At 44.4% G+C, this 27,084-nt stretch overlaps 1 protein-coding gene across 1 annotated transcript in view; it reads right to left on the minus strand.

The window, feature by feature from the left end:
- Positions 1 to 27,084, minus strand: part of RABGGTB (Rab geranylgeranyltransferase subunit beta) — a 166,080-nt gene that overhangs the window by 125,654 nt on the left and 13,342 nt on the right. Inside the window, exons 2-3 of the mRNA XM_078668524.1 lie at positions 26,568 to 26,675; positions 376 to 573 (exon numbers count right to left, since the gene is read on the minus strand). Of these exons, the coding sequence (XP_078524650.1) occupies positions 376 to 573; positions 26,568 to 26,675 (306 nt within the window). The remainder of the gene's footprint in view (positions 1 to 375; positions 574 to 26,567; positions 26,676 to 27,084) is intronic.

Genomic DNA, 27,084 nt, shown 5'->3' on the forward strand with positions numbered 1-27,084 from the left:
AACCTAGATAGTAAGGTCACAAAGATGGGGGATTTTGTTATTTAATAACACAAAAGAAATAGTTAAAGTTCAGGAGGAAGAGTAGATTTGTCAGCAAGTTTCATGTCTCTCGTGCAGTTTTCCATCTTCAATGTTATCTATATACTTTATTCTGAAATAAACAAATTTGACATTGTAGTAGCTTTAAATGCATGTATTCCGTCATAGATTCTTACACTGTTAAAGTATGATGGAGACAGACAACAGAATAGCAGAAGACAAACCAAAAGCTTATCTACCAATTTCAAATTTAGATGTAAAGGTGTGCTTCTATAAAGAAAAGGACAGAACAACCACTGTGTAGCAATTCAGCTACTTTACGAAGAATGTATTTACCTGAACAGCACTAAGCGTATACAGAATATGGGGATCGTGACCAATGCTGGCACTCAGACCACCACATTCATGTTGACATAACTGGATGAATTCTAATATTTCTTCCTTGTTCATACGATGTAGTTGATCCATGAGATCCATAACGGTCAGTCCCCAGTAAATGCCACTCATCCTCAAATACTCTGACATACAGTACTCCTAAAATATTTTGAAAGAAATGTATTAGGTCAATCATCAAAGGTGCTTACAGATCTATAAAACAACATCTATATAATAGACATTCGGGTCACAAAAAGCATCTGTCAAGGTGCAAGAAAATGTTTTGTGATTTTTTGTAGAAAAGTGGTCTGCTGACAGAAATACCTCATGGTCTAATATCCTGATAAAACAAATTACATCTTGCCTGATCGCCATTCTACTGTTATGCAGTAAAATTAAAGTACTGGTGTTAATCAGTTACCCAGAGTCAAGTAGGTATGCATCTCAAATGAACACTATGAGCTTGAGACAATTTCAAACAAATGGGAAAATTACTACAGCGAATATCTATAAATTATACTACCGACTGCTGGTCACCAGTGGGTAGTTAGGATGTAGTTTATATAGAAAAATAGTTTTTTTGTTTGCCAATAACTTTGGCATTGTTTGATGAATCCTCACAAAATATTCAAAACTAGTTTACCACTCACGCAAGATGCAGTCTAGGAAGTTTAGGGGTGATTTGTCAAGCGTTGGTCAAGAATAAGGGTGGGGTCCCAAAATGCTCCCCCCCACAATTTCCATAAGAAACTTTAGACACTGCTACAGCCCGAACTGATGGACGGAATTATACCAAATTTGGCAAGAAGGTAGCCGCTGGTGTGCGTGCACGTACATGTGTGTGTACACACACACACACACACACACACACACACACTTCAGTTGTATCACCGTCTGTACCGGGAGTTTTGCCCCTACTTCATTTACTCTCTATCAAAATACAAGAACATTTTTAAATAGTTTTAAGTCATGGAAAACCCATGTGCAAGTTGGGACATTCGAACTGGCTTACAGCAACCTTAAAACTGGAACTATCCTTCATGAGTCAGCCACCACCTGTATTAAACATGTAGTATACTTGTTAATAAAAGGTTTGTGTTAATCGTATTGTTGCCTTGAGTTTTTAGGTAGAATTTGATCATACTTTAGCTGCTCTTCAGGCACCTCACCTTGTCAAAATGTGCAGAGTGGATTGGAGGATGACGAGCTCCCCAAGTTAAACAGGAGGCCATAATCATTTCTCGGTCTAAACATCTTGATGTTCAATATACATTCACAAATACTCTGTAAGGTCTTGGCTAATATATTAGAACCTTACTTTACTACTGTAATACGGGACGATGAAAATCGGTAGATACCTACAACTCAATCCTAGGAGACCATATATGGTACTGGATGAGAGCAAGGCTGGCGAGAAGCAGGGAGCAATGGTGGTGTCTGTGGACCTCGAGAAAGTTTTCAACAGCCTGCAGTGGGGTTACAATAATTTAGTAATGTTGTGTATGAAGATGGGGAGAGGCTGGGTCCTCTGGATTACACTGCTGTATTCTAATCCTGTAGCCAGAGTGAAAACGGATGGTCCTATCTCCCAGCAAGGCCACATTTTCAAAAGGACAAGACAGGTGTGCTTTTAGTACCCACTCCTTTTTGCTGTAGCAATGGAGCCCTATGCTGCAGTGGTCATGGCTGAGGGTCAAATGAAGGACATCTTATTGTTGAAGGGGATTTATGCCATCTCCTTATGCAAGGATGGTACACTACTATATTTGAAGAACGGAGCTACGCATTGAACACCATCGCTACAGTTCATGATGAGCTTTGGGAACAGCTCCGGCCTTAACATTAACTGGTCCAAGGCATGCACATTCACATTTACGCCAGATGATATAGAACAGGAACTGGGTAACCAAGGGATCAAATGGTGCCATGTATTTCAAATATTTGGGAGTGAATATATATCACAAGGTGGAGGATGTCAGGGCGGAAAACCTTGGAGCATCGCTGAGAGGTAATGTAGCATTCCCTTAGATTTTCCATCATGGCAAGTCTCACTAAAATAACTATATTACCCAGACTACTTCTTTATGAACTTGCTGGTGTGGGTCCAGATTGGCTGGTTTAAGCAAACTGATGTGTTAATCAGGGACATGATTTAGAATGGACACTGCCAGAGAGTCTGGTTAAAAGCACTTCAAATGTCCATCATGGAGGGTTGCTTTGAGTGCACCCCATTATGAATTACATTACTAGGCATTGCAGCTGCAATGGAATGCAAGATGGCTAGATGGGGAGTGTAAGGCAGAGGTTAGTTAGTAGGAGAGGGTACCCAATCAAGTAGCCCGGACAGTTTTACTGTTGGGAAGGAAGTTACCCTGGTCTCCTCAACTTCAGGGACCATGACACGATCTTACAACAGGTCCATGTGAGAGGCCCAACAAACTTTGAGGGGCGACTCATATATCTGTCTTTCCAGACTACACCCAGAAGTCCAAAGTCAGCACAAAACATTCTTAGCCATCAGGAAGAGACTGCACACCCTCAACCTGCGCAATAGCCCGATGTTTCCGGCAAATCTACGAGTGGACATGACGGAAAGGTACACTTTTTCTTCGCAGCAGATGAGGCCTGCAACTGGGTGGATACGCTGGCTAGGAACCCTTCCTTGAGATCGGAGCACTCTGGAGTGCCCGCTCCAGCTGTGCATAAACAATCGGCTCACAGAAGGAAAAAAAACTGAGAGGAGCAGAAGTTCGGACACCTTAAACCTGCCGGGCTGAATCGTGGTGTGCTCTGATGGCACCCTCAGAGACACAGATGTAATACCAGACTTATGAGACTCCATTTTGAGCCAATGGAGCAGCCTTGAGTCTGGCACCGACAACCCGGATGGGGGCCGGACCAGAATTCTGCATGGATTGCAGTGAGTACAGACTCATCGTAGTGATGCAGTGAGAGACTTTTTGCTACTGTAGTACCTGTAGGCTTACGGCTGTGCATATGTACCATGGAACTATATGTTGGGGGCCTCTGCTCCTAGACAATGACGTTGATGTAGCCTAGATGATGGGATGGTGCTTGGGGTGGCTGAAGTCACCGTTTGTCACCTTTATATGGGGGGGGGCTTTCTTTAATAAGTTTCCCTTCATTTTGCAGGGAGGGGACCAGAAGGGGACAGCATAATGGATGCCTGATCACTTGCATGTTAAACATGACAGCATGGGCTGGCAGGAGGTGTAGGGACCAGGGGTCTAGGCACTGGAGTGGCTGAACTGGGACATTGCCTCACGGCCGCTGCAGGGTACTAATCTCTAGCGAAGTGTTAAGTTGTTTGTTTCTTGTATTCTTGGTTTGATCAGCATACAGAGCAATGGGGTGGGAACCACATGTTCAAGCACTGCCTAGTAATAGATAGGCGTGTAGGAGTTAATGTCCATGGAGTGGAAGACATGGGAGGAGTTGACGTTTTGTTCTTTTCACTGTTCAAGGGGATGGTTAGCTGCTCCTGTGAATGGATGCTGTGGTATGTAGAGTGGCTGGGCTTTGACACTCTGAGCTGGGACCGTTTGCCCAGAAGCCCAGATTTCGCGCTAGTCGTGAGGAGCGCAAATGATGGCGGATGAGGTATTTATGTTCCTGACTTGGAAGGTAAGGGGATTGGCGCAGTTGGAGAAACGGCACAGGGTGTATGCTTACCTCAAACGAGATTACATATCTGCGGTCTTCTTACGGGAGACACATGTGTGGCGAGACTGTGTCCCAAGTTTGCACAAGAGGTGGAGGGGACAGTTCTATGTGACATAGTACTCTGGCTATGCACGGGGTGCCATGATATGGGTGGGTCCTGGGGTACTCATCATAGGCGGCATGTACTGGATCCAGAGGGCTTCTTTGTTATTCTGTATGGAGATTCAGATGGATGGGAGATGTGCTTCCTGAATGTACATGCTCCTGCAGGGATGTGGAATTTAATAAAATATCTACTTGTCCATAGGGCAGGTTGCTTCCTAAATCTACTTGCCCAGTAACAAAATGCACTTGTCCCTTTCGTGCAGAGTAGTGAGAAATTATGACAACAATCTCATTATACAAGTGCTCTGACATAGCCTCTCTGATTTTGCCAGGGCTCATACCTTAGTAGAGTTTGAATGCTAGCAATGTCCTTATTTTGCCACCTTTCCACAGATCTACATACTGGGGCTGAAGGTAGTGGGAAGCAATAGTTCCAGGATTGCAATGCCCATCTGGGCCTGTGCAAACCTACTAACTTGCATGTTTTAAGGGTTTTCACCAGCTTTTCTCTAATCTTTTCCAACACTGAGAAAGGTTGTAAAATTACTCTTGACAAAGGCAGACATAAAACTTCTTCCAGGGTTGGGGAAAAGTGGATGGAGGTAAAATAAACTTGCAAACGCTCAGAAGATTTTCGCAAGAGCAAATCTACACATGCATTTTTGCTCATGCGAAAATGCAGTTCACAAATATTTTATAGGACTATAATTTCTTGACCTACTATTAGTGCAGTTTTGTGTCTTTCACAAATTCACAATAATTTGCAGTAAATATACCATGGGTATACTTGAGATTTCTTTAATACTTGGGTGGAGAAAACTGGGGCAGCTCAAGCAGCACAGCGCATGACTGGGATGAAAGTGGCGCTGAGAAGGATTGGTTCAAAAACCATGTATGGTGTCCGTCAGCAGCTAGCTCGAGATCTGACTAGTACAGAATCCAAACTACTTGACATAGAACGAGCGCAAAGACTTGGGGACTGGCAACACACCCAGAGTGAACTATTAGATGACTGGCGCAGGCTGGAAAAACATACTTATACAGTGCACCAGCAGGCATCTGGTAAGACAGCAGGAGTCCCGGGAACAGATGCTGGTGTTATGGGATAGGAACGGTAATTTAGTCAACTCCCACATGGCAATTAATGAGGTGTTCTGGGCTAGTCTTGATGGGGTGTATGCAGTGCATGGGGAGGGACCCGATGACCATGGGGCGGTCTTTATGGCTGAAGTAGAACTCCCTAAGTTAGGTGCAGAGGGGAGGGAGGATCTGGAAAAGTACATTACAAAAGAAGAAGTACTTGCAGCACTGCGGTGACATAAACCTGAGAAAACGCAGGGAGGCGATGGCCTACCAACTGAAATTTACCACAAATTTGCTGCTGTAGTGCAACTGAAAAAGTGGTGTATCAGAGTCGAGGATGCTTGCAGAAATGGGATAAGGCCAGGGGCCACTGGGTGGAGTATAGGGGCTATAGAGGACTTTTGTGGTCACATGATAAGAGTGGGCGGGTTTGATACCAGAGGGACCAACAATGCTATGTATTGAGAATAATGTTGAAAATAATTACACTGCTTCTGTAACTGGAATTACAATACTGAGGAGACGGTAACCCTTATGATTGTCAAAAAAACCTCTGTGCAAGCATGATGTGTTGCTTAGCTTTTGTTAAATAAAAAAGAATTAAAATACACACTATATATATATATATATATATATATATATATATATATATATATTCACTGAAAAAACCATAGGTTATAGACCATATATAGTTAGGAATTAGCATTTAAAAAACCTTATTTTACTCACACAAAACCATTGAAATTCCATATATAGTTAGTTGCACTAACTATATATCGCGCACCCGCAATCCACTGCTGATCATGTCACATATTACATCATTCATGACATGGTCAGTGACATCACTGATGACATAACTGATGACAACATCCAGTGACTGTATGTTTCTGTAAAGTTAAAATATGTCTTACATATTGAAGAATGAGTGGATGTATAAGTGTCTGGATGAAGGATTTAGTAGGTGCGTGACTGACTGTATGAGTGAGTGATTAAATGTGTCTCACTGAATGCATGGGTTAGTGACTAAACTGTCTTAATTTGTGCATCATTATGTCTGTTGTGATGTAAACTGCTGCATGTGTTGATCATTAGCTATACGAGAGGCTATATGTGTTATTAATTGGTTGCCCAAGTATTTCTATGGGAGATTGAGTTTGTGTGGGGGTGGCTGGAAGGTGTGTGACTCTATGCATAGATGTGTGAGCAGTTTATTCACTAGGTGTAGGAGTTCAAGACAGCATGTGGAAACAGCTACATGGGCAGTTGACTGTGTGCATGAGTATTGATGAGTGAATGGATATCTCAATGCTACATGTCATAGTAAGTACATATGTTAAACACAGTACATGTGAGAGTTGGCATATATAAATAACTGTGCATGAGAGCCACTGAATGAGTGAGTGGTTGTATCGATCATTGTGAACTTGTATCAGGGATTGTATAAGAGAGTAAATATGTGTTAGTATATGTTTCAATAAGTAAGGTGTGTTTAACTGTATAGTTGAAGAAATGGAGGTGAGATTGTTTCTTTGCATGACTGACTGGGTGTGTGAGTAACTCCATGGATGAGTGGCAGTGTGTGAGTGTCTGTATACACTGAGTGTATCTAAGGTTATATTAGAGTCTGAAGAGGTTTATCGTATTAGCACAAGAATGATGTCAAATGAGATGTCATCAGTGATGTCATCAGTGATGTCATTTGAGATGTCATCAGTGATGTCATCAGTGATGTCACTGACCATGTCATGAATGATGTAATATGTGACATGATCAGCAGTGGATTGCGGGTGCGCGATATATAGTTAGTGCAACTAACTATATATGGAATTTCAATGGTTTTGTGTGAGTAAAATAAGGTTTTTTAAATGCTAATTCCTAACTATATATGGTCTATAACCTATGGTTTTTTCAGTGAATTTCAATGGTTTTTTAATAGCAAATATCATAAGCTGTCGAATGTCAAGTACGTGGTAAGTAAAAACATTTTCGTGTTTATGCACACTGATCTGCTTTGAATGCTGCCCCCCACCCCTCATTTCTATTAGGAGTACTCTCTCTTTGCAGATAGTGAAGGGTAGTTAACGCAGGCCTTTGCCCCCGTTGCCCCCGTTGTAATCCGTCGTGCCCGCTTCTCTCTCCATTTGATTGATTGTTCTCTTTGGTTCATTCTCTATTTACAAACAAGAACAGAGTCGCAATACTCTGTTTAGTCTTTGCAGATAGCGAAAAATCGTGTAAAAAAACAAAAGGAATCGAGCAAAATCAGTAGGCCACTAATGGGATCTCTTTTTGACCTACCTAAAATAGAAACATTAGGAACAACCTGTTGATAATACCAATGTGTATGTACATAAGCGGCGTTCATTTGTGTTCACAGTACCCCTTGTTGATTGTTTGAATCGAGCATTGAATTGTTCGAAGTTGATTCTCTTAAGAATCTTCTCTGCCTGCAAACGAGGAAGAATAGGAATATTCTCTCTCCCTTTGCAGATAGTGAAGGGTAGGTAACGCAAACCTTTAACACGTCGTGCCTATTTCGTTCCTCATTGATTGATTGTTTCCCCAAACATTGACTGTTTGGGAATTGGTTCTTTTTTGCAAATATACGTAGGAAAATCTTTGCAAATAGTGAAAGGGTACGTAATGCGGACCTTTCTCCCCCGTTGTAATCTGTCATGCCTATCTACTCCCCACTGATTGATGCACCTGTTTCACCCGGACCATTTACTAGAGATACGTCATCTGGCCCGACCAGAGAGCACCCCTAGTGAAAAGGACATATGCAATAATAACGAAGTGATCACTGTATCCTGTCAACAGAAACTTTAGCATGAAACAACCTGGAAAGAAAAGAATAGGAAAACGAAAATCAGTAGGCCACTGATGAACATGAACTTTTATTAAACAACGAACAAAGAAACGATAACATAACGTAATGATAAAACCTATTAATGTCCTAGAAACAAGAAAACGTTAAAATATGCCAGTGGTGAGAGACCAGAAAAACAGTAAGAGAAACCAAATCACCCCTCGCTGTCCCACCGCCTGCCACGCCAAAAAAATCGATAGACTAGGGAAAATGCAAGTCAGTAGAACATCCGCCCCCACTCTGGAAACTTCCAAGGTGGGGCAGGGTTGCGGCTACGCCCAGCCGGGAGCAGCCCATATAAGGCGGGTCCTGCTGCCACGCCTCGGCCAGGAGATCCTAACGTAGGGTGTAGCCGGAGGAGAGGCCGAGGCCAGCGGGACCCGGCCAGGGGATTGCCTTTACAATGCTGAACAGTTGCAGGGGGGGGGGGGGGATGTCTCCTCGACCCTCCCCTCTCTCTCCCAGTCCGGCCGCGGTGGCCCTTGACAGTTTCAGGTAGTCCCGCCACATGCTCTTCCGGTCCGGCCACCAACGGTCGGGGGGCCGAGGCCGACGGGATCCGGCTGCAGCCGATAAACCAAGAAACCCGTTCATGGGGCCAGAGCCAGGGGCGTCCGGCCGACATCTACCGGAAGCCCGGCCCGAAGACGGACGGGACACTTCTTCTTTCTTGAATAATGGCTGCGACAACACTGGGGGGGGGATGTCTTGCAAATGCCTCCGACCCCCCCCCCCCTCTCGTCCTCATCGCCTGGTCCGGCCATAACAAATCTCAAGCGAGACGCCGTGGGGTGCACTGGGAGGGAGAGACGGTGCGAACAGGCCTCTCCCGCCTCCCCAGGTGGAGGCTTCCCAGCTGCACCCTCAGCGCTCCAGGCGCCCGGAAAAGGGTTCTTCCACTGTGGCCATGCTGCAACGTCTCGCCCGGCAGGGTGGAGCCCGTCCGCTCATTTGACCCCGCGATCGCCAGTAGCTACCGAACTCTCAAAATGGCGGTCGACCTGGCAAGAGCGGGCCCAGCATAAAGAAATGGCCCGGTCACTGGTTGACTCCACCACCGAAGTCCTCCACGACCTTGAAGATTCTAGAGGAGCCGCGGGAGTCTCCGACCCCCGATGGGGAATGACTGCCATGATCGCCCGTGGAGTGACGAAACTGTATCCGCGGGACGTCGGCGCTCCCATGCTGGCGCCAGCCTCACTTTGAATTACTAGAATCCTGCAGACCTCAGTTCCGGTGAAAGCACAGTGTGACCCGGTAGGAAAAATTGTTGCACCCCCTCCCCTTTTTGACTGATAGTTCAAACCACCGATCCTTTCCTTTGCCCTTTTAACGGAACTTTGGACTGCCTCCCCCTCTTTTACATTTTCTAGAGAAAACAAAACATTAACCACTACATTAGCATAGCAGTTGACACCAGAACTGTATTCAAATTGAAAACCAACAACATCTTCAACAGAATCCTTTTTGTTTCTGCTGTGACCCTGCTACAGCACAGGCATTGTCCCCAGCAGTAATTCTGCAATGCCGGTAAGAATAGCTGTGGTGCCTACTGGACTCACTCACCCCCGCGGCGCCCCACGCCGTTATTTGCTGGGCGGCAACTTACTAGACATCACTTTCGTGCCATCTAGATTTCAGCGCGTTCTGCTGCCTTGGAACTATTCGCACAACAGACTGCTACTGACGACCCACCCCCAGGCAACATCTTCTGAATTTTCATAATTTGAAAGAACTAGTAACATGTCCTCATCAGGAATTCAAAAGAAATTGCCACGGTCTCTTCGTTGTTTAAATGTTTTTACTGTTTTTGTTTTGTTGTATATATTTATATGTTATTAAAGTTTTATATTCCTACTACTTTGTTGGAGTGCTATATATTTTTAATGTGACACATAATTGTAAAAACTTTGATGTACAAAGAGTCATTCCTGGAATCTTCCGCTTCAGGCTCGGTCCCCTCCCCAATCACAATACAGGATGGTTTTCAGATAGTAGGAACACGTGTGGTGTGACGGATCTCATCGGGTGTGGGCCTTGATCTACTATAACTCCTTTGAAGAGGGGTGATTCTTTACAGCTGGGGCCATAAACTACATCTGCAGGGCTAGGTGATAGCCTGGACAATCGGACACAGAGGAAGAGGAGTGTCAGAGGGTGCGGTAGTGAATAGGGCGAAAGGGAGGTGTCGGGCGGGCACAGAGTGTGATTTTCAGGGAAGAGCAGCGCAGATGGGGGGAGGTTTATTGCCGATGCATAAGTGTGGTCGTGGGGTGTCCGCGGGCCGGTAAATCAGGCAAGGAGGCCGGAGATAGTGTGCTATAGTTAGGGTTTTTATTTGAAATACAACAGTCTCGCAAGAGGTGAATACAGTGGTCTCTGGACGTTCGGATCCGGCGTCTGTGTGATGTAGCTTCCTTCTTATGGTCCTTGCCAGGCTCTGGGTCGTCGATGTTGGTGGGGAGACCTCGGAGGGCAAGAAGAGAGAGAGAGGACCGTTAGTCCGAACAGGGACTTGGCGAGTATGCCACTACCAACACCGGGAGGTGAAAGGGTGGAGCGGATGGAGGTGAGGGAAGGAGGGAACGGGGAAGAGGGACGGAAGGCAAGGACAAAGAGAGTGTACCAGCAAGGGTGTTCAGGACGTGAGGGGGGGGGGTCGGGCCGTGCACGGTGCAGATGCTGTACAATACGGTTACAGTGTTACTTCTAAGTGATTGGTGCCTACAAGTGCGGAGAGTATGTACAATATATACAGAGAGCACCTAGCGCGCTCCAGGGGCGGTTACAGGTACTCACGCGGTCTGCCGTAGCTCTCCAGGTGAGCTACGGCCGCTCTTCAGCTTCCTCCTTAAGGGTTCCACCACTCCTCTGACCACTCGTCTGCTTCGGTTGGCTCCTCTCCTCCGTCCACGGCTCCAGCCTGAGTATCCTGCCACGATTCTCCGACACTGCCTATTCCGGTCGGGTTGCTTTTCACTGGTTCTGACGCTGCCTCCGAGGCGGGACTTCCGGGTTCACGGCGTAGTGCTTCCGGTGCTTGCAGGTCCGTGATTGGCTCCTGTATTGGAGAGAGAGGCGGGGGACTGTAGGTCACTGGTATTGTACCGGCTCGGGGGCGGACCCGAGGGATTGGCCGGCCTGAGTTTGTGTGGACGTCCCCGGGATGAGGTAAAGACTCAGGGGGAAAGAATCCAGGGGGGGGGGGGGGGGACACCGGGACTCCGTCACAATAAGACAGAGAGCGGGGGTGACCAGTGCCTGGGGAAGATGCTTGCGAGGGTGGGGAGCCATGCTACGAATCGACAGCGTGCAGAGAGTGGGTCTGGTCAAGGCATCTAAAATGGCTGCCGTGTACGACAAAAGTGTGGCATTTCAAAAAAGGCAAGATGGCGCAGACAATGTTTTTCAACACTTCCTCATTTCCTTCGAATCGAACGTTAACAGACGTTGGTGCATATTACCAAAGTTAAGCGATATTTATCGCTAACGATGCTTACCAACGAATTTTTTACCGCTAAGCATCGTCAGAAATTATCGAAGATAAACCTTGCTATTATCAAGGTTTATCGCAAATGCGATAATAAACGGCCGCAATGCATGAATATCGCTAAAAAGTCAGCGATATTCATGCATTACCGAGCTAATGCTCTTAGCCATGTTATCCACCTCCCATTGGATAACATGGCTAAGAACTGCTCAGGGCAGGTGTTACTTTTTGGAGATATTCGCGCTTAGCGCGAATACCTCAAAGTTGGTAATAGGAGATAGATATCTTGCATGTTGTAATGCAAATTATTGTTGTATATGGAACTCATACCATAATCTCTCAGGAAAGCAGAAACTGATCCTTTTGGGACCGCCTAAAAAGGCCTAGGGGGTGAGGGGTACTCTACTTTGCCCCCTTTTCACGTTCCGAACTATTTTATTTTACTCTCTTCTGTAATTACACAAAATAGCAGCGATAAGATGCATCGGAGACACACAGTGAGAGAAAGGAGGCCGGAGATGAAGAAGAGATGTCAAATACACATTGGAGATAATATAGTGGCAGAAGGGAAGTAAATATGAGTAAACTTACCATGTAACATAAAAATGTTGCACTCTATACTATAAGTCTCATTTTATACTACAATCACTTTGCTACAACCTCATAAATTAAAAATAAAAATGAATAATGTCTCAAACAATTTTTGATTTCTAAATATAAATTTATTCTTCAGAATTTTCTAAATTTGAAAGAACTAGTAACATGTCCTCATCAGCAATTTCCTCATGAAAAGTCTGCAATGATGATTCTTGTAACTCTATGGTCTCCAAACATTCGATAAATTCGCCATCAACAGATTGATCAAAAAAATCATTCAAGTCATCTCCTCCTTGTGACAATATTTCATTATTGGTGCTGTCAATTTCAATCAATGTAGTGGAATCATTCAAGTCATCTCCTCGTGACAATATTTCATTATTGGTGCTCTCAATTTCAATCAATGTAGTGGAATCATTCAAGTCATCTCCTCCTTGTGACAATATTTCATTATTGGTGCTGTCCATTTCAATCAATCTAATGGAATCATACAAGCCATCTCCTCCTTGTGACAATATTTCATTATTGGTGCTCTCAATTTCAATCAATGTAGTGGAATCATTCAAGTCATCTCCTTGTGACAATATTTCATTATTGGTGCTGTCCATTTCAATCAATCTAATGGAATCATACAAGTCATCTCCTCCTTGTGACAATATTTCATTATTGGTGCTCTCAATTTCAATCAATGTAGTGGACAATTCAAAAGAAATTGCCACGGTCTCTTCATTGTGAGCCATTTTATTTTGAAATTGCTTGCTGTAAATTGCAGAAAAAAATAATCACTTTCATTTATCGTTTTTAGTAATACATAATATAAAACTAACTTTATCAAGTATTTAGTATAACAGAAGGACTGCAAATAAATAACAGAAAACATTTTTCAAATTATCTTCAAGTGTACAACATAGTTCCCCTTAAAAATTAACAACTCACCTTTTTAAAAGTAGGAGAAGTGTTAGTACTGTGTAAATCAAACACCAGAAATTCACCACCAAAAATTCCTCACAAATGTACCTCAGACAGTAGTATCACAAAATGGCTGTGGTTTCCTCTCATTTGACATATATACATAACCAATTAACTTTCATCACACACAAATACAAAACCAAAGTAACATTTTAATTGGTTCTAAATTTCAACACTTTCAAATGTGTTTTCCCCATGCAATTTTCCATAGGACATTTACATACGTCTACAGCCTGAATGGCTGAACGGAATTACACCAAACTTGGCAAAATGGTACATCAAACCTAAGAGGTCAGGAAGGATCTACTATGCCCCCTTATGGTCATTTCCCCCTTCGCTTTGGCCTCCTCTTGTCTCTCAATCCTACCGAGAGACAAGATGGCGGCCGCTACGGACTGTTTGGAATGTTGACAGACGCCGGAGAACCAATCAGCTTCGCAAAGCTCCGTAACGCGAAAAGTACGCGAAGCGGAGCGCTGTTACAGATATATATCTTTTTTTGAACGTTAATTTCTCAAAATCCACTGGAGCACACATATTGAGACCTAGCAAAGGCACATCGGGCTACCAGTCCCTAATATTTTACCAAGTTTCGTGCAAATCCATTCAGCCGTTCGATTATTATTATTATTATTTTTTTTTGCCCCGCGGGCCCTTTTAAAACCTCCACATCAAACCTAGGGGGTCAGCGAGGATCTACTATGCCCCCTTATGGTCATTTGCCCCTTCGCTTTGGCCTCCTCTTGTCTCTCGATCCTACCGAGAGACAAGATGGCGGCCGCTACGGACTGTTTGGAATGTTTACAGACGCCGGAGAACCAATCCGCTTCGCTTCACAAAGCTCCGTTGCGCGAAAAGTACGCGTACTGGAGCGCTGCCCGGTCCGCTGTTACAGATATATATCTTTTTTTAAACGTTAATTTCTCAAAATCCACTGTAGCACATATATTGAGACCTACAAAAGGCACATCGGGCTACCAGTCCCTACAATTTTGCCAAGTTTCGTGCAAATCCATTCAGCCGTTCGGGCTAAAAGTGAGGCCAACCGCCCTATGGAAAACTCAATGTTAAAAACACGTTTTGGGACCCCCCTTTTTTCTCGACCCCCCCTGGACGAACCCCCCCCCCCAATTTTCAGGGGCTGCTCAGAAACAAAATGTGCCATTTTCCTGAAAATTTCAGCCAATTCCGTCCACAAACGCCAAAGTTATTAGACATAGAATTTTCAAAAATCCCATAGAGAAAAAATCCTAACTATATATACCTACTGGCGACCGCCAGTAGGTAATATATATATATATATATATATATATATATATATATATATATATATATCCAATACAGACAATCAATCTAACATAGAGCTAACAGCAGCGGATGCCAAGGACGTTCCTTACAATGCACCAGCTTGGGCGGAGCAATGGAGCTTCAGATGGGAAGGAAACATCAACTCAACAAGAATTAACTGAAGCAGCCATCTTGCAAATTGGAGCTAACACAAGCCCATTCAAGCCAAAGTCCAATTTCATGCCAAATATACCCAAGGACGCCATTGATACTGTCCAAGACGCAATAGTGGAAGATTTGAAAAAATTGCACCACAAAATCAAACAACAAAAAAGATATAAAAGTGAACAGGTAAAGGAATATGCATCTCTAATCAAACGATTAAACAATGACCATCAAATTATTGTCACTACATCGGACAAGGGAGGCAACATTGTAATTTGGCCACAAAAAGAATATATCTCAGAAGCGCAGAAACAACTAAGCAATCCTTTAGGTTATGCAAAATCCACTCTCAAACAATACAATGTTGCCAGAGACCAACTCAAAAAAATACTTTTAAAATGGAAAAGAGAGGGGGATGATCTTGATGCAAGAATTTCAATTTCTACATGTAGATAATCCTGTCCTACCAAGGTTATATCTAATACCCAAAGTGCACAAAGAGATATTACCAGTTCCCGGGCGTATCAGCCATACAAAGTGTTGCGGAACACATCACTGAATATATTGACTATTTTTTACAGGACCTAGTAATAAGTTTGCCAACTCACATTAAAGACACTAGAAAAAAAAGATCAAGAACATTCCCTGGACAGAAGATTTGATATTCATTACCCTGGATATCGAATCTCTTTATACCAGTACAGAACATCACACTGGATTAAAGGCATTGGAACATTTTTTGGGAACTAGACCATTACATTGTTATAGTCATAACAAAATGATTATGGAACTAGTAGCCTGGTGTCTGAACAACAATTATTTTATGTTTGGCAACAAAATACATCTACAGAAGAGGGGTGTGGCGATGGGGACCGGTTTCTCTCCCAGCTACGCGTGCTTGCACGTGGGTTGGTGGGAGGAGCAGGTCCTCTGCGTACACACAATTTAGCTTTTAATGGTCATGTCTTGCAATCGATGCGTTATATTGATGACGTTTTTGTTTTATGGAACGGGGATGAAGCAAGTGCTATTGAATTTGTCAGAGAGATGAACATGAACCACGAACATTTAAAATTCACATCTAATATTAACAGACAAGTTGATTTTTTAGATGTTAGCGTCTTTATTTGTGAAGGACAAATAAAAACCAAACTCCATAGGAAAAGCACTACTGGAAACTCCAAACTACATGCCAGCAGTGCTCACCCCAAACATATCATCAATAATATTCCATTTTATTTGCGTTACTCAATTTTGATTATATGCTTTGGATTGTTTCAGCCCTGACGAAGTTCCTAGAGAACGAAAAGCGTTGGCTGAGGAGTTTGTTTTGATTGGAAATTCAATAAAGGAATTATTTAAAACGAATTGGACCTTGTGGATACTCTTCTCTGGTGCACCGTCCCTTTGTACATGAATATTTCATATGGGGAATTATTAAGGCTCAAGCGAATATGTAGCACAGAAGAAGATCTAGCCATCTGTACCTCACAAGCACTTGAAAGGTTCAAACAAATAGGTTACAACAATGCGATTTTGAGTAAAGCTGTTAAGAAAATGCAGGCTAAGTCCAGGGAATCATTACTGAGAGATGCAGAAATCACAAACACTAATACAGTGGTAACTGACTCAGACTCTGCCCCCAGGTTTGTAACAACCTATAATCGCCAGGAAAGAAAGATCAGGTCCATTTTAACACAAAGCTGGCCCATACTCTTAACTGATGCAGTTTTAGCTCCCAGACTCCCCAGCACTCCGACCATTACATTTAGGAAGGGGCCTTCCATGAAAGCTCAAACCAGTAAAAGTTTTCCAGAGTTGAGCAAAGACCAAATGTGGCGACAGCCCCAGCCGGCGTTTATCAAATGTTCCAGCTGCAGGGCTTGCAGGTTTGGAACAAATACCACACAATATGCCACCCCATTCATTCCAGAAATGGTAAACATCAAGGAGACTTACAACTGTAAAACCGAATATGCTGTCTATGTTCTGACATGCACCTGCGGCTTAAGATAAGTGGGTAGTACCAAGCTGCAGCTGCACGTCAGAATCCTCCAGCATCTTCGGGCAATCGTCAATAATGATAGCTCGTACCCAGTGGCCAGACATTTCAAGTCTGTGCACAAGAATGATTTGCAGTGCCTGTAATAACAGCAATTCCTAAACCACGAAGAGGAGGAGATAGAGACAAGATGCTGAGAAGGATGGAATCAAAAATAATTTTAGAACTAGACAGCAAATTCCCCAATGGACTAAATACCACATTGGACTTATATAATTTTTTATAGTTGAAGGTATCAATAGAGAAATAATCAAGTTTCTGCACATATCAAATGAGGCAGTCACCCTGCCGCACTGTAGTTTTTTCTATATTTATAAACTTTTCTTAGTCTAAATACACATTAGGTTTAATTTGGGGGATTTTTCCTAATTTTGCGTGGATCATACACTTTACTGTTGCACTTTACACGCCGATTCATAGATGAGTGTACAACTTTTCTTTTTTTAACATTAAAGGGAAAAATATTTTTTACCACGTTGAATGCAATGTAGCAGTATAGGGTCACATCGAATCATTCAGCATTTAGGCTGGACATTGACGTCTGTCCTGGACTACCATGATATACGAGACAATAATTGTATAAAATACAGAATAATCGAAAGATTGCGTAATTTACACAAGTTGAATAAAACGGTTTACAAATTTTGCATAATTTTGCACAAGAAAAAACAGATATTTGCACAGGAATATTCCAATTGCGTAATTTGCACATATTGTGAAAAATGTTGGCTTAATTTTGCACGTTAGCGATATTTGCACAGGTAATTGGAATATATTTGCACATTTGTCTGCAGCATAGGCTATTATTACGTATATGGATTGGTTTTGTTATTCCTATGTTATTGTGAGGACGAAATACAATGAAAGTAGTAATAGATTGTTGTGACCCTGGTTAAAAAACCTGTTACTATATGAAAAAATTGCATTCATGCAGATCATTATTTATTTATTTATTTTAATTATTTTTATTAACTTTGCTCACAGGTACATAACATACATAGCAGCATACATTTAGCAGGAGATAGTTAGCGATCTCTGGTACATACATTGGGCAGGTCAAAACAATTCCCAATACCACCACCCGCTTCACACCCCACCCGCCTCTCCCCCGGATCCTCTGTATTTCCGCCAGGGGCCCCAGACCTTCCTCCACTTCTTCACACACTCCCAGGCCTTGTAAATCGTCTCCTCCGCCCTCTGTCACCAATCCGAATCTCGCCTCCACTGGTCCCATTGTGGGGCCTCCTGCGCCCCCCATCCCGGGGCAATATTCATTTCGCCACCCCGGCTGCCAAGGCCAGCCAGATCTCCTCGTACCTTGACCAGTCAGTCGGCCCTTTAATCATTAATAAAAGCCATCTTGGCTCCACCGGAACTGGCGACCCCACAACTATCTAAATATCAAGTTTATTTAAAACAAAAACATCTCTTTGTTCAAATTAAATGTCCGATGATATTTGACTAGGACTAAGAAAGACTAACCCATTTGAAAATGCAAGTGAGAAACAACTTGTGCACAGTATGTTGTTTATGTCTATTATTTCACGTCGTGTACACACAGCATATTTTAAAAAGTGGTGGGCCATGAACTGGCGATTTGTGAGCAAGGGCAACCGCCCGAAACGCGTCAGGTTTTGCAGCTCTTAAATAAATAATATACCCGTGCCTGAACTTTGGGATTCGTGTGGTCTTTGGTTGACCGAAAGGAAGTGCTGAGACAGCGTGTATATATATATATATATATATATATATATATATATATATATACATACATACATACACATACAGGACACTTAAAAGGCGGGGGCGGAGCTACATTCGGACTAACAGCGGCATCTGAGGAAGGCCACATCGCAGAAATGCATCATGCCCATGCTGTTTTTAAATAAAGGTTTTCTTGTTTGTCCCCGAAGTGGCCTCTTTCCTTCCTGACTTGGATTGGTGGAACTTTGATTTCTCTATGTGCCGGCCAGTGGCGTGAAAGGGGCCCCGTTCCTTTCAAGTGGTAAGAGTCTCTGGCATTAGCTGTTGCAGCTTGTTCTTTTCTCCAAGACATTGGATTACTCCTGCCCACCTTTGTGTTGGACGCCGCCAGGGATGCTGTTAGGTGCAGCCTGTGACTTCACGGGGAGCCGTTTGCACGGTCAAGTCGACTCACAGCCCGGTGGATCTATACGCACAGGTTGGGAGCGTTTAGGGGACCCAGGGAAGCCTCATGTTAATATTGCTGTCTGGACTGCACATCCCCTCATAACACGCCTTTTCCCTGTCTTCCGTCTCTCGCATCCCACAACCTGAAGCACTGCTTTCTGGGACTTTGAGTTTCGCTTGGATCGCGGTGGCAGTGCGACCATGTGATTTGGGGGTTGAGCTTCACCCACCAATGGGGAGAATACAGGACACTTAAAAGGCGGGGGCGGAGCAACATTCGGACTAACAGCGGCATCTGAAGAAGGCCACAGCGTCGAAATGCATCATGCCCATGCTGTTTTAAAAAAAGGTTTTCTTATTTGTCCCCGAAGTGGTCTCTTACCTTCCTGACTCGGATTGGTGGAAATATATATATATATATATATATATATATATATATATATATAGCTCCACGGCACAAGTTCTTGCCGATCCGCCAGCGCACTCAGTAGCGGGTGCTGGAAACGCGACGGCAAGATTGCGTATAATCCCAACGCTCAAAAGAAAACACCAGCACTCTCGGGGGGGGGGGGTAAATCCTAGTATGGATTTATTTGGCACAGAGAAATGATAACAAACGCGTATCAGCACTGACGAAGGCGCACCGCTGAAACACATTTTTTTCCATTTTTCTGCGCCAAATAAATCCATACTAGGATTTACTCCCCCCGTCCCTCGATTGAAGAGCGCTCTTCATATCTGACCAGTTCTCAAAGTCCCATTCAATTTTGGCGTTATGAATAAGATTTTTATAAATCACTCGCCTGATCCTGATCTTACTAGGACTTTCCCGCTCTTTGAGGGACTTTAAGAGTTCTGCCTTAGCTCTCCTACACTCAGCGTTGAACCAAGAAGCGCGCATCCCCCTTTGATTCCTAGTTTTCGCTATTGGGTTCAAGACTTCAGCTAAGTTCGTGACCAGCTCCTGATGGATACCTGCCAATACTCTGTGTCCCTCCGAGGACGGTAGCCCGGGTAGTAATTTTTCCACTTGTTCTAAACTTGGAACCAGTATATTGTACAGTCTCTGGATATCATCATGATTCCCCACTATTTTGGGCCATCTAATTCGCCGCCTGTTACTGGCTGCTATTAGATCTGGGGCTAAGTTCGCAATACACTCCTGTTCCCCGGGTACTACCCCCTGCACTTCAAACCTGAGCGCCAACGCATTGTGGTCGCTGTCCGTTCTAGTAAGTACCTGGAAGTCCTTAACTTTTGCCCAGTCCCTGGATTCCACCAGTATATAATCTATTCGAGACTCTTGCCCTGGTTTATTATAAGTGGGCCTTGGTGGTATGTCCCCTTTTGTGCGCCCGTTACAGGCTCTCAGTGAGTTGGCCAAAATAAGTGAGGTGATCTGCACAGCCAGTGGGGACCATGCCTTTGCTAATGGGCCTGCCGGGGGTGGGATTCCCCAGGCATCATCCTCATCAATTGTGGCGCCCTCCAGAAAGGTCGGCAGTGGCTCGAACTGACTATTAAAATCCCCTCCCACTAGGTAGGACGAACAGTGGGAGGAGGATTCCAGAAACACCGCCAGGTCCTCTATTGTACCCGAGGTCCTTGCCAATCCCACTGGTCGTGAGTACACATTAACCAGCGATAATGATTGGCCAGACCCCCAGTCTAATACAACACACTGGAAATCCTCAGAATTTGTATGCAGAGCCCTAGCCCTACATCCTAAGTGGGTAGCAACCTATATCAATAACCCTCCGGACGGGCATCCCTTTCCCCCCCCATTTGGCTGGTACTGAAAATGTTGCATAGCCTGGTCGCAAGTTACTTCCCCGTGCCCAGGTTTCTTGTAAAAGGCAAATGTCAAAGGACTCTATGAATGTCTCCCATTCAGGGGAGTCCCGTTTATTGGACAGGCCAGCTACATTCCACGAAAGAATAGACACCAAACCTGGTGCCACCTCGCCGTTCGGTGAGGTACTCCTGTTTTGGTGCACTATTATATTGTTATCATCGGGTCTTTTATCCTGGCCCTGTGGATGTACTAGACCCCCAGGGTCAGTGCTTTCTCCAAGTGTGGATTGACCCATTCTCGGTGAAGTTGTACCTCGTACCTGAGCGGAGTCTACCTGATACTCCACCGGTGGAAGTGATGTAATACTCCTACTATCATCAGATAATTCCCTGTCATTTGTTTGCTTTACCCCAGCGCTACAATCCAACAACTGTCAGTCCACTGCATCCAAGCAGCCAAACTGATTGGGATGTGTGAATTGGAAGTAAGGGGAACTGGGGGTAGGGTGATTCCAGCCTCCCCTCCCAAAGGCTCCCCCATGGGGCACCGACCTAAGTGCAGGATGTAGTCTTCTTGGGGGAACCCATGACCAGCCCTCATTGGCCCCTTCCTCAAACCGCTCACGTTTGTCAGGATAGAATGCCCTGAGGGGCAACGCTTGAATAGACGTCATGGGTGAAGAACCTTCCCAATTGCAGATAAAGCTTACTGTCCTTGGGTCTCTAAAATTTACCAACACACAATCCCCGGTACCCCTTTTTGTTGACTCGCCCACCCAGGGAACTCTCCTTGCAAGGATAATTTCGTTGTGCATCCCTAAAGGTAATGGTCTATATCTATTAAGCCAGCTGATTACCTTATTCTTTAAAGAAACTGGGTTTTCCCTGACCGCATCCTCAAGTTCTGGTACACCACTGAGGACGACTACATAAGGGGCCGCTCCCGGGGGGAGGTGTGCTGCTTTCCTATTTCCGCTTCCGTCTTTCCCTCGGTGTGCTTGGCGCAGCTGTGCCGGGGCAGATGTCTTCCCCCTAATTTGATTAGGGGGTGGATCATGGGGTATAATAGGAGGCGGTATGATAAAGGGGTTTGATGCAGGAAGAATACTACCACCGTCCAAGGGTAAACTTGTGGTACTAACAGAAAGGATTGGTGGGATAGCGGAGTCAAGTGGTAAGAATGGATTATTATTGACATTAATTCCCATCCCCCCCCGCTGCAGGGGCCCCCGAGGGGCCAATAGTTCCACCCAAACCTCTATTCCCTTGCTGCGCCTTGTCAGCCTGGACATAGCCAAGTAACTCTCCCAATAACCCCTCAATTTTACCCAGCCTATCTTCAGAGTTCCCAATACGTGCTGTAGCCTCCCTCAGATTGCTGTGCGCAGCCCCTATGGTTTCTACAATGTTGGTGATACTGTCCTCAATCCTAGTTAATCTAGCTTCTAAGAGATCTATCAGGGACTCCATCAATGAACTTAAGTCCCTGCACCCTCCTGATTCCTCACCCCCCCCTGTGGTGCTATAAAGAGTTGTCATGCTATCAGAAAGCGACAGGTGGTGAGCTTCCTCTGCCACCAGCCGTGATTTAGGGGCCCCTCCTTTTGCCCGTATTACCCATTCTAACGGGTTGTTGTTGATCTTTTTTAGGGACCTTTGGCTTTATTCCAGAAGCTATTTCAGGACCAAACTTCCTTTTTTTTGTGGCTCCTTGCCTGTGGGCTTCATCTATCAGTATTTGTTGGACCCCTGCCTCTACTATTATGGGGGAGGGAGGTGAGGTAGTGATCATGGTAGTTTCATGGGTTGGAGGGATAGGTGGGTCGAGGACAATAAGATCATCCCCGAGGTTTGAATGAACATTAGGTTGGGTAATCTGTACATTTATATGCAGGGGAGGTTCCTGCCTAATTGGAGAAAGGGCTTTAGCTATACTTCCCAGAGAGGAATGTTTAGAGTTAACGATTCCCTGAGAAAGTCTACGTTCCAAGGATGTTATTTCATTATTCAAGAGTGAACTAGCACGCACAATGAAATTATCCATAGTCCCCACTAATTGCGTGCCAGTCTTGGAAGCAGTACTCCGTGTTTCGCGGCCCGACATTAGTGAGCAAGGGTCCAATGTACAATGAATACAAAATGTACTTGCGGATCAAAGAGGGATGGGCCGGTCCGGACTCCACCGGGCTCTAACGGGCTACAACGGGCCCGCTCTTGGCCCGGTCTTCGCCCGCGCTTCACCCGCGCGCATCCCGCGTTCGCGTTAGTGGGCAGGGTTAAGTAAGAGGAGGAGGGGGCGGGAAGAGGCAGCAGGTGTGCGCGATGGCCTGGCGCAGTCACCTGTGGGCCTCGCAGTCCCGCCCCCGTTGGAGTATTCCTCTAAGCACGATGAAGCAAAACCCGGTATGGAGCACGCCGGCTCCCGCTGAGGCAAAGAGTTCCACTGGGGGGAGAGCGTGAGCTTCTGGTGTTCAGGGAAAACCAAGGAATCCAAATTGCTGATCCTGGACCGGTCAGAAGGCGACTTCGAGCGGCGCCCGCAGAGCGGGGGCCGCGAGTCGTATTTCAGTGCTTGCTGGGAGGAGGGGGCGGGAAGAGGCAGCAGGTGTGCGCGATGGCCTGGCGCAGTCACCTGTGGGCCTCGCAGTCCCGCTCCCGTTGGAGTATTCCTCTAAACACGATGAAGCAAAACCCGGTATGGAGCACGCCGGCTCCCGCTGAGGCAAAGAGTTCCACTTGGGGGGAAGAGCGTGAGCTTCTGGTGTTCAGGGAAAACCAAGGAATCCAAATTGCTGATCCTGGACCTGTCAGAAGGCGACTTACTACCAACTACCAAAGTGTTTTATGATACCATACTACCATACTAAGGGCAAATTTTGCCCAGTAAACGTGGTAATTAAGAACAACAACTATACTAGTTTACCTATTCATCGGCTGGCCCCCTTAAAACCGTCCTAAGTCTAGATTTCTCCCTTGGGACTTTTAAGTATTTTTAAAAACATGCGTTCATTATTTCAAGAAGTTTAAGTTTGTTTGTTTGTAGAAGGCTTTATTTCGAAAAACTTTTATCTTAAAAGCATCACAATAAAAACAATCTCACAATACAAATTCCACAAAATAAAACAAATAAGGAATGGTCATACATAGTATAACATCCAGTTATAAAAATTTGGAATACACATTAGGATTATGATCGGATTAAACATTTTTATCATTTGTCTTAAGCCTTCTTGCTCTAATAATCCATACCCAGCTAAGAAATTTGGAGATGGCACAAGCGTATATTAGCCGAGTATCTGACATGAGGATTCGTAAGGCCATAGAGTGAGACCTGGTACCCATATTCCTGCACACTGGTTTCAGCCACCTAGATCTCTGAAGTTTATATGCAGTGCATTCAAATAAGATATGGGGCACTGTTTCCAAGATCAGCGGACAGAATGGGCATGAGCTAAGGGTACTTGGGGACACGCTCCAGCGTGCTGTAAACTCACCAAGAGGAAGGGTGCCAATCCTAAATTTAAAATACAACATGCGATCCCGCGGTTTGGTAATAAAATCAAAATAGGGCTCTAACGAGGGTACATCCTTTAGAAGAAGATAGTTGGAAACAATCCTGCCATTTTTTGGGTTTGAATATTTTTTATTATACACCCAGCTCCAGTAAATCTGCTTCAATTGGGATTTTGGCACAGCAGATCGAGTTGTCCATGCCTCCCCCAGCCCAAGCTCAACAAGTAAGGATTTTACATTACGCAGCAAACTAATTTTTGTCCAGCCAGACATAGACAGAATTTCTGCCAGCCCTTCCGCATAATGAGCAAGTTCCGGGTCTCGCCATAGACGTGACCAGAGTAACAATGGGCGGAGCTGGGCCTTGTCCTTTATTGGACAATTCCCCAAATCATACAGTACCGGAATCATAGGTGTACTTTGGGGAAGGAACAACAATGACCTAAGAAATGTATTCTCTGACTGGGTAAGCTGGGCAATGTTACAGGCACCCCATAATTCTGCCCCATACAGGGACCCACTAACTGCTCTTGCATTGTAGATCTCTACAATAGGGGAGATAGGTTTTGTAGTAGAACTACGCTGTTCTTTGAGAAGTGTGCCTGTTACCCTTTTAAGAGAGAGGATCATTTTGTTAATATGAGGGCCCCAGTGCATTCGATCGGAGAGTCTGATGCCCAAATAATCGAATTCCGCCACCCTATCCAGCTGCACACCGTTCAGGTTTGGCGGGATTCCCATTTTTTTTGCCGGATTTAATACTAGGTATTTGGTTTTACTGGTATTAATTACCAGTCCCCTAAGTGTACAGAACACATAGAAGCTATCGAGTAGCTTCTGTAAGCCCACTGGGGACTTCGAGATGAGGAGGGTGTCGTCTGCGAATAGCAGGGTCGGGATGAGTTTACCCGCCAGGGAGGGAGCATCTGCAGGTGTTTTTAGCAGATGCTCCACCACTCCATTAACATAAAGTGAAAATAGAGTGGGGGCTAGCACACAGCCCTGGCGGACGCCCCTACTCACAGCTATTCTAGATGTTTTTTGGCCCTGACTGCCCCACCTCACCTGGGCGAAGTTTCCCTCGTGAAGCTTGATTAGGATACTCAAAATGTATGTGGGCATACCCAAGTCCTGGAGAACCCCCCAAGAAGTTTAAGTTTAAAATGCAAGCTCACTGCTTGCAGTACATTGGATGTATTATACTTCATTTTTCTACAGCCTTGCTACAGTCATTAGGAAGCTGTCGGCTACATATGTTATCTTCTTTCCATTGAAAATATAGAGGAGCACGTTTGAAATGTTGGTATCTATTTTTCCGGAGTAATCCACCAGCTATTTAACTGGTTCAGAAACCCGTTACACACATCTCTGAATTTGCTACCCCTCCACCCCCCACCACAGTGAAGCTGTAATTTTTTACTTCCATAGATTTCCCATTAAACTGTAATTAGAAGAGCTATTATTACCATTGTCATTTGCAGAACTAGTATAGGTTGACAGAAGAACACTATTAGTACAATGTACAAGTGGTTGGGAGTTGCTCCTTTTGCTTCAAGAAACTATTACAGTTTATGTCATCTTTCACGAATAAAAATTCTTATTTCATAGTAACAAACTATGTTATGGCCAAGATTAGGCTACGGCACTAGTAGGGAGCTGCTATGGTTAGAGCGGCAGACCCTGATGCAGAGGTCTGGCCCGGGACAAGGGTTCAATTCTCGCCTCGGCGGCTCTTGGACTCAATCTCCCCGGACCGGATAATTCTCGCCTCGGTGCTTAGTCTAATCATGGGTCCCACTCTGTGACTCTGGGCAATAGCTTGCTTAATCTCCACAGCGGTACCAGCAGCGCTTGGATGCCTGGCTTCACCTTGGGGGTGCCCAGGAGTGGACATCTCACAGGAAAGCCAGGAAGGGTTCCACAGCGGTATGAATACAGCGCTACGAGACCTCTGGGTAGAAGTGCGCTATATAAATACAAACACATTTACATTTAAATCAACTAATATTTAGCTTGAAATGTATGGAAAAGGGGAGCCGGAGGTAGTTATGAGCGGCAAAATGAAAACAGCCATTTTGTCTGTAACAAAAACAATATTGTCAAATGAAAACATAAGTCATAAAAAAAATTACGACGAGGATAACAGGTGATTTAGGCAACCCTGTGGCAAACAGATTACGTTAGATGAACTACAAAGTCAGACGGAAGCAGATACGGATCACAATATGATATTCTATACTGTAGGAGTGCTGTATTCATGTTGGTAACAAATTAAAATGGTTGTATCGATATTTTTTGTGACAAACTTTAATGAATTTATAAACACTCTTTTTTCGATCAGAAGTTAGGATTAGGATAAAACACACCAGCTCCGGGATACTTACATAATCATCTTTCTTTGTTCCATATGATGCTATGTAGTCTGCATGTTTTTCAAGGAGTAAAGTATTCGGCGCATCTGGCTTTATAAAGACATCCTTCTGAGGCGTCCCCTTCAAACACAACGGGAAAAATAGATCACTTTTCTAAAAGTATTTAAGAACAGCGAAGGGTTTACACAAGGAATACGACATCAGTTTATATGCAAGATAGGTATTCTAAAGTAACTTTCGGACAGATAAGCGCTTTTTATGAATCTTGGATGTGCTGTTAATCTGAAAGGCATAAGGAACAGATTTCAGTGTGCCCCAAGGGCTGTACATGGAGTAAGAGAAAAAAGCAATGGCGGATTAAACATTCTGCTGATCGCTTTCTGTCAAACCAGTTTCCTCACATTTTTTTTACCACAAACAGCATTCAAAAGACTAATTTGGTAAATGTAAATGTAAATGTAAATGTATGAAACTTATATAGCGCAGGACTTACCCTGGGGCATCTCCGCGCTTGCTTAGGGAACCCATC

Source organism: Lissotriton helveticus, chromosome 1_2, assembly GCF_964261635.1.
Source record: "Lissotriton helveticus chromosome 1_2, aLisHel1.1, whole genome shotgun sequence".
Taxonomy (NCBI): Eukaryota; Metazoa; Chordata; class Amphibia; order Caudata; family Salamandridae; genus Lissotriton; species Lissotriton helveticus.